The sequence below is a fragment of the Triticum aestivum genome, chromosome 2D, assembly GCF_018294505.1.
Source record: "Triticum aestivum cultivar Chinese Spring chromosome 2D, IWGSC CS RefSeq v2.1, whole genome shotgun sequence".
Lineage (NCBI taxonomy): Eukaryota > Viridiplantae > Streptophyta > Magnoliopsida > Poales > Poaceae > Triticum > Triticum aestivum.
Genome location: NC_057799.1, coordinates 567,101,570 through 567,115,577, shown reverse-complemented (window position 1 = coordinate 567,115,577; position 14,008 = coordinate 567,101,570). Strand labels below are relative to the sequence as shown.

Here is a 14,008-nt window from a genome sequence, read left to right as displayed (position 1 = left end):
AATATGCTGATGCTGGACCGAGCGATGCAAACGGCTGGAGAGAGAGATGAACCAAACGATTCGGGATTGGATCGAGCGCGACCCGTCCCATCCCGTCCCGTAGTTCCCCCACCCACCTCCCTCCGCCGGCCGGTAGGCGACGCGCCCCGGAGCTGCTAGCCCCCTCCAAGCTTCCCGGCCCGTCTCCCCTTACCAGCGCGACGAGGGTCCCGGCGGCGACCGGGGTCCGGCAGCCCTAGGTATGGGACACCAAATCACACGATTCTATCTCAGTTGATTGATGTATATATTAAATTGGACGGTTATATGCATATCTGTGGTTGCAAACGATATTTAGTCCATCCTTTTCGTTGTAGCATCAGGGTTCCCCGTCCACACATTTTCCTTCGCTCCCAGATACGGCAAAAGACAAACACTGCATTGTGTAGGCTGCAACAAGTTCAGTTGATTTTGCCGTGACGTTCCTGACGCTTGAACAATCAAAACCATCGTTTACTGATTTTTTCTGCGTAATTTTGGAAATTGCGATTCCGAAATTTCATTATTCAGTGAATGTGCAGTTAGTCTTGCAGTCTTTTTTTTATGTCATTTAGAAATTGCTGCAATGGTAGTCTTACGTGAACAATTTGTGCAAGATCTCATCGATGGAAATTGCAGTTTTGCAGCTAGAAATTTCAAGTGCTTGATTTATTGCATGTCTCCGTACATTTCTCACATTCGCACTATGCATGGATTTAATTTGTTGCCAGATTCTTGCTTTATTAATCGGGTCTCTAACTGTTATGCCAGGGAATGAACTTGGGACAACATGCCGATGACATGCCGGGTAATAATGGTAGTGGCAAGCAGGCTGTTTGGACAACTGCCATGTCGTCCTTTGTGCTTAAGTTCATGGCTAACCTAGTGACTAGTGGAACTAGAGCCTCCAACAGTTTCAGGCAAGTTCACCATAAAAGCTGTGCAAAGGCTTTGAACGAGCGTTTCAAGCTTCAAGTAACTGCTGCTCAGATTTCTAACCACCTTCGGAAGTGGAAAAGAATATGGGGAAGGGTTAACAAGCTCAAGAACTTAAGTGGTGCTCTTTGGGATGAGCATACATGCACCATTGTGCTTGATCAGGAGCATTATGCCAGTCACGTTAAGGTAGGATTGCACCGTATGTTGTTTCCACATGGTGGTGTCATTGTTGCTTCTGTTTTGTCTAATATTTTGTGTATTACTTGGCAGGACCACCATAGTGATGCAGACATGTTGAACACTCCGATTGAGCACTATCATCAGATGGCTACAATCTGTGGCAACGGTATGGTTTCAGGTGTATATGCTAGCAGGAGTAGCAATGAGCTTCTTTCCACAGACGTGGCTGATGATGAATTTGAAAATGAAGATACCAATGGGGAGAGTGACCCTCTTACTACAAATGTGACTGAGAATGAAATGGAAAACAGAAAAACTAGTGAAGCGAGTAACCCTCTTGCTATAGTTGTGATCGAGAATGGCAAAACCTGTGAAGAGGCCACAAAATCTTTTACTAACACTGATGGAGGAAACTTTGGTGATCCCTCTGGCAGCTTACCACCACCAAAGAAGGCCAAGGTAAACCATGATGACATGCCCAAATAATATTGATTGTACTTGTATAGTTTCAGCTATATCTGGTTAAATTCTAAAAGGTTATCCAACAAATGGAGTAGTTCTAACTGAAATGTGGTAGTTACAAACTTTCACAGCTAGTATCAATTGTTACAGCTCGATACCTGTGGTCTCGCAGTTAGCATCTGGACACTGATCACCAATTTATCTCCAAATTATATGTAGAAGTCAATCATTTAGAGAAATACAAAAAACACAGATGACACAGATGATTTGAAAAAACGTTGATGATTGGGGAACTTGCAAATATTCAACTTGATCACCTGATGGACAGTGACAAGAGTTCTTTGTCATGCTTACTTCATCATGATACATACAGCATAGACCTACTCTTATTCTCTGAAGATAATGCCTGCCTTGATGTATTGATTTTTCTATGTGAAATTTGAATGCTGCAGTTTGCTACTAAATTAAACCTGTATTATGATTATACTTTCTCAACAAAATAACATCTCCTTATTTATCCCAGATGTCTCACTTGGATTTATCACAACAATGCGATGCTCCAGCTATGCAGCCAGACGTGGGTATATCACATGTAAGCTTTCTTCAAAGTGCTTTCACCACACAAGGACTTGCAGCCCACTGTCACAACAAAATAAGTAGAATGCATGCCAGCAATTGCTCCAGTCGGCTTCTCATTTTTATTTGGTAGATCCCTTCACCACTTACCTAGCTAGAGCCAGAGGTCCTTGACATTGACTGTCTGGGGTAGCTTTGTAAAAAGGATATTAACCTCCTATAGCCACCGATTTGAAATGTGAGTGTCAATTTGAATTCTTGATGATGCAATCCCATTCTTCCCCTTCACTACTCAAGTGGACAATGCCATAGTTGCATCACAATTGGGTTCTTTCACAACGGAAGGAAAGAGCCACTGTTTTATTCTACTGGGAAGTACCTGGGCACCTCACATGTGTAGGTAGCGGGGAAAATATCCAGTGGAAACCAAGTCATGATGAAAACTCCATAGAAACCATGTATAAATATAATAGTTCTATACACATGTAAAATGTTGGGAGCATGATGTTCTACACATGTAAAATGTCAAGTTCGAACTCATAATCATTTGGGAGGCATGTAAAAACAGATTCAGCATGAATAGTGATGTTTACAGTTTGCAACCATTCATCATTGCTGAATTTGCTCATACCTCTCAAATGAATTTGACTTGAAATTTTACATGTTTGTAGAATCTCACCTCCCCAACATACTGTTTTGTTTCCTTCTCTACCGGACATTTTTCCTGTAGGTTGCATATGGATTAGGGAGGAAGTACATGATCATAGACACATGCTCAAATTCCAACAACACCTTGCCAAAATATCGGTTCTCAAAACCACTATGACCATTAGTTTGTAATGCCTATATGTAAAATATTGTTGTTATCATTTACTATAATTTTGCTTATTTATAATTTATTTGATATGGTTGGCAAATTATTGTTTATTACCAGATTCTTGTTTTCTTAATCAGATCGTGTTGTTAATTCGTAGGGAATGAACTTGGAACAGCATGCGGATAACATTGGGGGTACTAATGGTGGTGGTGGGCAACTTGTTTGGACAAATGCCATGTCAACCTTTGTGCTTCAGTTCTTGACTAACCTAGTGGCCAGTGGAACTAGACCCTCTCATGTTTTCAAGCAAGTTCATCTTAAAAGTTGTGCTCAAGCTTTGAGTGAGCATTTCAGGGTTCAAGTGAATGCTGCACAGATTTCTAACCATCTTAGGAAATGGAAGAAAATGTGGAAAAAGGTTAACATACTCAAGAGTTTAAGTGGCGCTCTTTGGGATGCGAACACTTACACCATTGTGCTTGATCATGAGCATTACACAGCTCACGTTAAGGTAAGATTGAAGCTTATGTTGTTTCCCGGTTTTGGTGACATTTTTGCATGTACTTTGTAATCATTTTCGTGTATTACTTGGCAGGACCACCATCATGATGCCGACTTCTTGAACACTCCAATTAAGAACTATCGTGAGATGGCGTCAATCTTTGTCAAAGGCATGGCTTCATCCAGGCCAGCTAGGAGTAGCAATGAGTCTCTTGCTAGAGACGTGCTTGAGAATGGAATCGAAAACGAAAACGTGAATGGAGGGACTGACCTTATTGCTAAAGGAGTTGAAGGGGCCGCAATGTCTTTTACTAACACTGATGAAGGAGACAGCGGTGATTCCTCTGGCAGTTTGCCACCCCCACCCCGACCAAAGAAGGCCAAGGTAAAAAATGATGACAGCCTGCTATGCACGATGACCCGTGTTCTCGATCGCCTAGCAGAAGCCATAGAGAAGTGCAGTAGGAGAGACACTGATGTCCCCGACGACCTTTGGGCGAACATGAAGGGCCTCCCGGGGTTTGAACAGGAGCATCTTGCCCACTACTATGCTTATTTGTGCGAGAATGCTCACGTTGCCAGGGCATTCGACAAGCTTAGCGTGCCTCACAAAACGATCTGGGTTAATAGGTACATCAAGAACCACCTCTCGGCCTAGTTGGTACCTACGATGGTAGGGTTGGGCTATGGTAATACTTCTCTTGTAGTTTTTTGTATGAACCATGACATAGAAATGCGGCTGATCTTTATATGCGTGATCCTGTACATGCTAGAAGATGCCATGGTTTGGTATGATAATTGGAGTTGGAGGATGTCACATGCTGAATGCCTTGTTAAACTGTTAGATCAGGCAGGCATGGCAGGATGAGCCAGGAAGGCAAAGTAATTTTATGTTTGATGTTTTAACTGATGCTGTTCTCAGCTCACTTGGTCATTGTTGCCATACTGTTGTTGGGACGCTTGCTGGTATGTTACTAGTGACGACTGATGAGTGGCATGTGATGATGTAATGCAATTTCGTACGCCAGTTTTGCACTCAGAATTCGATAGAGAACAGAGACGCATATTTAAGCAAGGAGAGTTTGACCTTACAAGCACTAAAAATATACTCCCTCCGTCCCATAATGTAGGACGCTTTTTAACATTAGTGCAGTGTCAATAAAATGTCTTACATTATGGGACGAAGGGAGTATATACTTGCAGATAAGATCACTGACCAAATCTCCGACAGCAGCCAAATACGTACTAATAATCAGTTGTCAGCAGATGGTATCCGGTGCTGGTACTGTACTTGCCAACTTTCAGATGCAGCTGGCGATGCCTTACAAGTTTTATATTTTTTGTTGAGAAAAACATGCAAATTTATTCAACAATAGAGTACCTGGGAAAATACCAGGGTACCTGCCAGTATAATTGATACGTCCATACACGCACGCGTGGTTGGTTACGATCGACTTACGAAGCTTCGCGGTTAGAGCAACTCCAACGGGCCGACCTAAACGGACGATGCATTTGTTCGTTTTTTGTTCGTTTGGGTCCGCCGCCCGCCCAGCGTCCGACAGTATTGTATTTGGATCGGCAGTGCGTCCAACACGCCGACCCATCTCGCGAGAGCCACTTCTTTTGCCTTGGTCTTGGCGTTGGCGACCTCGATCTCTAGCATCTTGGCTTGCTTCTCCGCCTCGAGCTCGAACATCTTGGCTTGCTTCTCGGCGTCAAGATCAAGCCTCCTCCTTTGGATCTCCATGAAAGCACCCATTTGCTTCGCCTTGAAACGCCAGCGCTCCTCCTCCCTTGAGTCCTTCTTATTTATTATGCCGTCCACGCTTGCGATCAAGGCGTTGGTGACCGCATCTCGCTTGTCCTCCTTCTTGGAGTTGGTCTTCCCCCGCGGCCGTGCCGGCTCGCCCTCCCCAACATCCTCCACGGCTTTCTTCCCCCCACGTGCCTTGAGTGCGGCATATTACGCCTTGAACTTCTCCTCGTCCTTGATGACCCGATAACAATGGGAGAGGTTGAAGCACTTGCCATTGTGTTGAACCTTGAATGTCTCCAAAGCTTGAAATGCCTACAAAATGTTTCCATGCAAGCATATGAGCAAGTGATATGCAAATGAACACGTAAAGGATGATCTTGATGACACAAAAGAGGGCGGCTTGCTTGCTATCATACCATGTCTTGCATGCCGATGCCACTCGCGGGGCGGGCCTTGACGCTCTCAAGGGTGGTGCAAAACTTGTTGCACTCTTGTTGGATCACCCTCCACCGCTTGGAAATGGAGACCCATCCGCGCGTGCTCACAAATTGGTAAGGTGAAAACTTCTTGCGCTCATGAAACTCTCGGTGCACACGAGTCCAAAAGGTTGAATGCTTTTGCTCGGCGCCCGTCTTTGGGTCTTGTCCAATGTCTCGCCAACACTCGCAAAGAAGCTTGTCCTCGGCAGCTGTGTACGCCTTCATGCGCTTGCTCTTGCGCTTCGGCTTAGGACTGGCGGCTTGGTTGGCGAGCTCATCCTCGAACAAAGGCTCCACTTCGATGTCGCACTCGTCCTCTTCCTCTAGCCCATAGTCGTCCGGAAACTCGTGGTCGAGGGGGAAGCCGTCCAGGTCGTATCGACCTGATCACGCATGAAGGCCGCCTGATCGGGATCATAGCCAGCGGCCGGCGTGAACGCCCCGCGGCCGTCCTGGTTTTGTGTCTCGTCGGGATCGTAGCTAGCATCCGGCGCACCACCCTTGAAGATGAGGTTTTGCATGTAGTCCTCGTCGACGGCGGACGACATTTCCTCGAACGGGTTACGGGCGTCCGGGAGCCCGCCAGCCGGCGTCTGCCGCGTGCGTTTCCTCGTGCCGCCGGATGACGAGCCACTGACCACCGGGGTGGCGTTGAGGTCGATGGACGCGGGCGCGGGCGTGGAAGGCGCGACCACGCTCACGTCGGGCGAGCACTCCCCGGAGAGGCGGGAGGCCTGCGAGTAGACGTGGAAGCCGGGGATCGGGTTGCAAGCCGACGCACGGGGTGAGTCGGGCAGCACCATCCGAGGAAACGCCGACGAGCCGGTGCTGGCCACGGCGACGGCGGCTTGGACGAGGCTGTGCTGGTTAGGGTTTACCCCTAGCATGTAGAGCGCCTCCCTCGTTGCCGCCGCGACGCGGGTGTTGGTGAACTCCTGCGGCGCGGCGGCCTCATCCCTCGCGTCCGCGGCGTGCCTTCGGCCCTTCCTCTTGGCCGACTCCCTTGCCCGATGTTCGGGCGTCAGCGCCTTCTTCGGCTTGGTCGCGGCGGCGGTCTTGCGCGGGGCACGAGGATTGCCTTTCCTGGAGGGGGCGACGGCGCCGGACGAGGCGAGGGAGGCGAGGCCGGCGACGGCGTCAAAGTCGAGGTCGATGGCGTCCTCCATGGCTGGTTGGGGAGCGGGAGCGCGCGCAGGCGGAAGTGTTTTTGGGGAAAATGGAGGAAAATGGTGGTGACTGCCACCGACCGACGGGCCCGGGAAAAGGAGTAGGCGTGCGCGCGCGTCCATCTCGTGTCCGCGCCGACGCGAATCCGGCTTAAAATTGGGCCGGGAATAGGTCGCCCGCGGACGAAAAAAGGACTCGCGTCCGTTTGGATCGACACGTTGGGCCGCCACTTTTGTCCGCACCAATCCAAACGGACGCGAGCGGACGAAATGGATCGTCCCATTGAAGTTGCTCTTAGTACCACTCGTATTGCACTGGAGGCCAGCTTGTAGTTATGTTGCAGCTTCCCGAACCCCCAATTTACCTCTGAATTCCGTTTACCTTACACCGTTGAAATCAATCATCGGGACGACGAGGAAACGGACGCGGCCAAGCGATCGTGGGTGATGATGGGACAGCTAGCAAATGTTTGACTTGATCACTTGACGGAGAGTGACAGGAGTTGTTTGCCAGGCTGAAGTGTCATGCCACATTCATAACAACCCTATTACTATTACTATAATTCTCTGACGAGAATGCAGTGATGCCTGAATCGGCTAGACCATTTTTCTGTCAAATGGAATGCCGACATTGTAAATTTCCGTCAAGCTTCTTCTTCTTCTACGATTACTTGCTTAAGAGCATCTTCAACAGGTGCGCGATTTTAACGACGCGCTGGAAAAATCATTTTTTTGCGCACGCGCAGCCGGAACGGGCGCTCCGGCGGACGCGCAAAAAACGCGCGTGCAGTATAGTTGATTCAGCGCGCGGAGCAAAACGGTATCGCGCCTCACTTATTTCGTGCACCCGCTCCCGCACGCGACTTTTACCAACCGCCAGATCCAGGCGCTGGCGCTGCCGCCTGCGCCTCCCCGTTTGCTCCGGCGACCCGACGACGCTTCCCCGGCCCTATCCTCGCGCGCCGCAATTGTTTCCTCAACCTCCTCTCGTCGCTGCCGTCTCTCGAGCGCGTCATTCCTCCGACGAACAGCGCCCGGCCGCCCACTGCCGCTCGGCGCCCACAAGGTGTTCAACAAAACGCTTGCAAGGTATGTCTTGCTTCAACTTCATATTTTGTAGATGAATTTGGTGCATGTTGTTTGTAGTTTTATATAGACTAGTTTAAATTCAATATTGTAGATGAGTTCATCATATGATTTTTCAAACCAAGAATTTGATATTCAAAAGGAGGACCATGCAATGATCCTAGATATGCAAGTCAAATGTTGTTTGTGCTGGGCGCGAGCGTTGTATATTTACCGCGCCTGTTGGAGCTGCTCGTGCGCGCAATATTTTGCAGCGGCCGCTGGAGCCAGCACTCCGCTGCGCGCAAAAAGTTGCTATTTCGGCGCTGTAAAAGTTATTTTAGCGCGCCGCGCGTTGCGTGCCTCTTGGAGATGCTATGACAAGATGACGCCTACTACTCATTGATCCCACGACATCGTAAATTTCCGTCAAGTTTCCACTTCTAATTGCTTGCTTAACAAGATGACGCTCCATCATCGAGCATGCGTGCAGCTCCGTTCCGCTCCATCATCGCAATTCAAAGTCTCACTTGGCGCCGGTCGTCTAATCCCCGGACTTCTCTGGTTCACACCGTTGGGCAGCATTGTCACTGTCGCTGTGTACGGCATACATCCTCCCTCCCTCATGGACAGTCATGGCTGAGGCTGACAACGCTACCACATTTCCCCTGCAAGCAATTCCTCAACCCCAACATATGCCACCACCACACCTCGTCTTCCATCCCATCCCATGTTGCAGAGAAGACTTGCCATGGCCGATCGCAGCATGACCCTGCAGCTAGCCTTTGCGGCCATCCTTCTCCTCATCCTGTGCGGCAGCACCTGTAGCTCGCTGCAGTTCGCGTACCAGAGCTTCGACGCGGCCAGCGAGGCCGACTTCAGCTTCACCCCGGGCGCCACCATCTCCAACCGCTCCCTGCAGATCACGCCCGACGCCGGCGACATGGCCCACCGGTCGGGGAGGGTCATGTACGCCAGGGAGACCCTCAAGCTCTGGAAAAACAGCGAGCGCACGGCGCTCACCTCGTTCAAGACGGAGTTCGTGCTCAACATCGTCCCCAGGAACGGCACCGGGGAAGGCATGGCCTTCGTCCTCACCAACAACCCGGCCCTGCCCAGCGACAGCAGCGGGCGGTGGCTCGGCCTGACCAACAACCGGACCGACGGCAAGGCGGCTAACCGGGTCGTCGCGCTCGAGTTCGACACGCGGAGGAGCTTTGAGGCCGACCTGGACGGCAACCACGTCGGGCTCGACCTCAACGGCGTGCGGTCCGTCGGGCAGATGCCGCTCAGCAACTTCTCCATCGTCCTCTCCAGCGGGGCCGACGTCGATGTCACGTTCGAGTACGACGGCAAAATGATGAGCGTCCTCGTGGTGCAAAGGGGGCTCGCCTTCACCTACGCCTGGTACGCCGACCTGTCGCGGTATCTCCTGGACGACATCTCCGTGGGTTTCGCGGCTTCCACCGGCGAGTTAGCCCAGCTGAACCAGGTCAAGTCCTGGAACTTCACCACGGTCGACGATGCGATCGCCGGAGGTGACGGTGGGTATCGGTTGAGGCGCCAGAAGATATTTCTCGCCGTGCTGGTCCCGCTCACCGTCGGCGTGCTGCTCATGGCGTTGCTCGTGTGGAGAAGGCTGACGCGGCAGACGAGGCTGGCGTACCGCAACCTCGAGAAGATGATCGACGCCCATGGCCCCGTCAGGTTTAAGCTCAGGGAGCTCAGGAACGCCACCGGCGACTTCAGCGACGGCCGTAAGCTCGGCCGAGGCGGCTCCGGCACCGTTTACCTCGGGTATCTGAGGAGGATGAGCATGGAGGTGGCCGTGAAGCGGGTGTCCACGAACGTCAACTCCAACCGCGGCGAGAAGGAGTTCGTGGCGGAGGTGAACACCATCAGCAAGCTGTCGCACCGGAACCTCGTGAAGCTGATCGGCTGGTGCCACAAGAAGGGCGAGCTGCTGCTCGTCTACGAGTACTTCCCCATGGGCAGCCTCGACAAGCTCCTCTACGCCAGAGAGAGGGCCGCGTCGTCGACGTCGTCCATGTCGGCGTCGACGGACACCCCGGAGCTCACATGGGAGCGGCGGTACAAGATCATCCGCGGCGTGGCGTCGGCGCTGGACTACCTGCACCACGGGAGCAGCCGGCGGATCCTGCACAGGGACGTCAAGGCCAGCAACGTGATGCTGGACGAGGAGTACAACGCGCGGCTGGGGGACTTCGGCCTCGCCCGCGTCATCCAGCACGACGGCGCCACGCACCACTCCACGCAGGTGGTGGCCGGCACCCGCGGCTACATGGCGTACGAGAGCTTCTTCACCGGCCGCGCCAGCCTCGACACGGACGTCTACGCGTTCGGGGTCTTCGTCATGGAGGTGGTCAGCGGGAGGAGCCCCAGCAACGCCGTGCAGTACCAGTACATCCACGACAGCGACCACCGTGGCGGTGGCGAGGAGGAGTACTGGAGAGGCGGGCGAGGGCGACACCCCCCGCCGATGCACATCGTGGACTGGATGTGGATGCTGTACGGCGAGGGGAAGGCGCTGCAGGCCGCCGACCCGTTGCTCAGCGGCGAGTTCGAGCAGGCGCAGGTGGACTGCGCGGTGAGGCTGGCGCTGGCGTGCTGCCACCCGAACCCGAGGGAGAGGCCGTCCATGAGGACGGCCGTGCAGGTGCTGATCGACGGAGCCCCGGCGCCGGAGCCCCCGCTGAACAAGCCTGCGTTTGTTTGGCCTCCGGGTGGCAATCGGCAGGAGATGGAGCTGCCGGACGTCGGGCTGCTGTTCACGGGGGACGCCGGGCAGCACAGTAGTTTCTGCTCCATGAGCTGTTCCATCTCAGGGAGGTGACAAGTTTGGGGCATGGAAATACTGTTGCAGGATTGATGCCTTTCCTGTTGTTATCTTAGATGGCCAGAATCAAATGTACATTGATTGATGATTCTTTCTAGTTCACCCTAAAAAAGGTCTTATATTTTGAGATGAATGTAGTATTAAATTCTCATTTCTTTATTTCTTAAAAGAGATGGACATTTTGAGACGGTGGTAGTATTGCATTGCAGGGGAAATGATTCCTGGGTGTATACACTTAATATGGGGGAAAGTAATAATTAAAAAAATGTGAAAAGTTTAGAATTTTTTTAGAATCAACTTGACTTTCTTTTGCACAAGTATATAATTTTTCAAGATTAAAGGTTACTATTTACACTATTTTGACCCAAAATTTTGCTTTTTATAAAAGAAGTTCTTTTCAAAAATATTTTCATAATTTCTATTTAATTACTATTTTTTTCATATAGGGTGTATATACACCCATAGACCAAACGTTCATGTCCTGCGTTGTAGTCTTTATTGTTCCTGCCTTCCTGGTTTCTTTAAAGCAATTGCTAAATTTCAGTTAGCTGAAAATGATTTCTGCGCGAGTCAATATCCTGAGCACTGAGCCGGAGACGAAGCTGATGCGGCCGCCGCGGTGTCTCAGACAAGGCGAGGCGAGTAGGGAGCGAACCAATAAGGGGACAACACCACTGGCCGCAGCGTCACCGACGAAGGGAACTCTAAAGCTTGATAGCAGCAGGTGTGGGGGAGAGGGAGGGTTCATCGACGCCGAAGAAGGAAGGCTTAGAAGGAATATCGGGACGACGACATGTCGACGGTGCACGACGGTTAGGCTAGTGGTGGCACGTGGATCGCTGATAGAGGAATAGGAACACAAGAACGGCTGGAACTCTGGGAAGATAGAATAAACTAAGCTTAAGTGGTGGGAATCAACGAGCTGAATTACTTTATTTATAATATATATACCTATGGCCTTTTTCAATTTGAATAAAACATTTTTTCCCAAACAACTTAAAATAGCTTGTCCCTTTCTTTAATCATACAAGAAATAGTTTCGTATTATAAAACGAAGACAAAATATAATTTTGTTACGCATTTGGTAACCATCAGGTGCCTGAAAATTTTCTTTGCACCAGTCGCTTCCGCTTCGCGCCAGTCCGAAGGTGTGGACATCGTGAGGAGCGCCAGCCAATGCCGAGGCTGAGTCATGCAAGAGCGGGAGCCGGTGAGAGCGAGCCCAAAACTTGACAGGTGTCGGGGGCTCGCTGCAGTTGCTACAGGTAGGGGGCTTAGAGGGATGGTCATTGCGGCAACAAGCAATGGTGGTGGGGAAGGTTTAGGGGAGGGTGGGGCGGCGCACGGTAGCACCCGCCGGCTACGGAAGCAAGCGGTTGGGGCAAGGTAGGACCATACCCTTTGGAAGAAATAAATCAATACCCTCATCATTGAAGCAATTTGGAGCAACTTCCCATTTGAGCACATTTTTATTTGGCGCACCAGAGAAGAAAACGACGTCTAGTACGAGCATGAGTGCTCGTACAGGCGGTCATACCAACCGCCGCCACCTCCCCTGGTCAATCCAAATAACTTTCGTGAAGGGGCACACACAATCAGAGGCAAGTAGAGGCAGCCAGATGCCACCAGAGAGGAAACTCCACCGCCCGAAGAAAGGAGAAGGGATCTGGGAGAGAAGAGCTTCACTTATATTTATTCCGGCCTTCTCCGATCTTCACCCCATTTCATTCCTTAACAACATCATCATCAAGAGAGTTATTTCAATTTGTAAGACTAGCATTTGCAACTCTATTCATACTTATTCAAAGATTGAGATCGACTCGATCGTACATGCTATTGTGGTTCCTTGCAATATTATTGACACGATTCCTCTTTGTTCAATCTCTGTGTTTATTGGTTATTCCCTACGTATGTGTTAATAATTCTCCATGGGCGTGGGAGGTCTAGGGTTTTGGAGAGATTCATTTGGGCCCATTCTATATGTCGTTATTTGTGAGACTACTCCTATGATTGATTATTAAGTTGTTTATCTATAATAAGGGCAATGTGTCTTGTCCAATTTAAGGGCCCAGGCAATATGATCCAAATACCCTCACAGGTAACACATGTCGTTTAGTGAATCCATGACCTCTAGGTGACAGATAATTGTTATATGAGCGAAGATGATATGGGAATAACGGAAATCCATGACACTGAAAGCGTTGGCCCGATCTCGCGACCTTAATTGTTGAAATGATCATTCATATGGCAACTTCAATGTAGGACAACAAAGGGAACAATCCCTGCATGGAGGAGTTCAATAGGAGATCCGCTTTATAAATAAAGCAACCAACACGAGCATCCAACCAGTAGAAAATTACCACAAAAGAAAGTCTGCTGGGGCAACAGGCCAAGCATGCCCAATTTTTTTAAAATAAAGGTAGAAAAAAGACCACCAAGTGGCCACATCATGCTGGGGGCTGCGGCGAAGAGAGGCGATGTGCAGTGCCATGCAGCGCATCCAACATCTACCCCAACCGGTCGCGGTCCTGCTGTATAGCCAATGGGTGCTAGTGTTGTCTTTAGGTTACCCACAGTAGACCTGAGGGGCCGCCTTCTCCGGGGTCATCGGCACCCGTCCGCCCAACCCGACCCTGGAGCAGCACAACCGCGCGCTCTAGCGGGAGGCACGGGCGGAGAAGGTGACGGAAGCAGAGCCAGACCACCCTTGGGGTAGCCCACGGGAGTGTCGGAGTGGGCCGTGGGAAACCCCAGACCAGGCGGCACCGACGTGACAGGCATCATCATTTCCAGAGGCCGCCGAGCTGGGGACAGCGAGGACCCTGGCGGCGCGGAGACGACGGGGCATGTTCATTCATCCCCACACTCAGAGAATCCTCCTCCTCCTCCTCCTCCTCCACGCCCTGGAGGCGAGGGGAGCCCACATAGAGGATCGGAAGAATAGAAGCAGGACTGGCATCAGAGGCGGCCAAGGAAGGTGTCAGCACAGGGCCAAGCGCGAGAGAGGCACCCGGCAAGGATGTCTGCCCCGACACGACAAGGTCGTAGCGCCAAGATGGGGGTGATGCGGTGACTGCTGATCGCCCCCCCCCCCCCTCTTGTCCGAGGACTATTCAAGGGTGAACCGCCTATAGAATATATAATCATGAACTAGAATCACATGGAAAGGTAACTGGTATTATCGTTGCACTA

General features: G+C 50.8%; 2 protein-coding genes across 3 annotated transcripts; both read left to right on the top strand.

The window, feature by feature from the left end:
• Nucleotides 1-13: 13 nt before the first annotated feature.
• LOC123054550 (uncharacterized) lies at nt 14-4,399 on the top strand. Of its 2 annotated transcripts, XM_044478337.1 has the most exons (7): nt 14-239; nt 790-1,143; nt 1,228-1,303; nt 1,388-1,596; nt 2,123-2,191; nt 3,150-3,503; nt 3,588-4,399. In XM_044478337.1, exons 2-7 carry the CDS (start codon nt 793-795, stop codon nt 4,149-4,151), a joined length of 1,623 nt encoding a protein of 540 aa, XP_044334272.1. In that variant the 5' UTR covers nt 14-239; nt 790-792; the 3' UTR covers nt 4,152-4,399. The 2 variants fall into 2 exon arrangements, with proteins under 2 accessions (XP_044334272.1, XP_044334271.1); XM_044478336.1 differs by having other exon boundaries at nt 16-239; nt 1,228-1,596.
• A 4,058-nt stretch (nt 4,400-8,457) lies between these two features.
• Nucleotides 8,458-11,104, top strand: LOC123050023 (probable L-type lectin-domain containing receptor kinase S.5). Its single transcript, XM_044472871.1, has one exon. The coding sequence runs from the start codon at nt 8,690-8,692 to the stop codon at nt 10,811-10,813; it is 2,124 nt and encodes a 707-aa protein (XP_044328806.1). The 5' UTR covers nt 8,458-8,689; the 3' UTR covers nt 10,814-11,104.
• Nucleotides 11,105-14,008: the final 2,904 nt, after the last annotated feature.

Bases quoted from the DNA above. Each gene is read 5' to 3' on its own strand.
- LOC123054550 (XM_044478336.1), top strand. From the start codon at position 793: ATGAACTTGGGACAACATGCCGATGACATGCCGGGTAATAATGGTAGT. The intron at 1,144-1,227 runs GTAGGATTGCAC...ATTACTTGGCAG, and splicing joins ATTATGCCAGTCACGTTAAG to GACCACCATAGTGATGCAGA. The intron at 3,504-3,587 runs GTAAGATTGAAG...ATTACTTGGCAG, and splicing joins ATTACACAGCTCACGTTAAG to GACCACCATCATGATGCCGA.
- LOC123050023 (XM_044472871.1), top strand. From the start codon at position 8,690: ATGTTGCAGAGAAGACTTGCCATGGCCGATCGCAGCATGACCCTGCAG.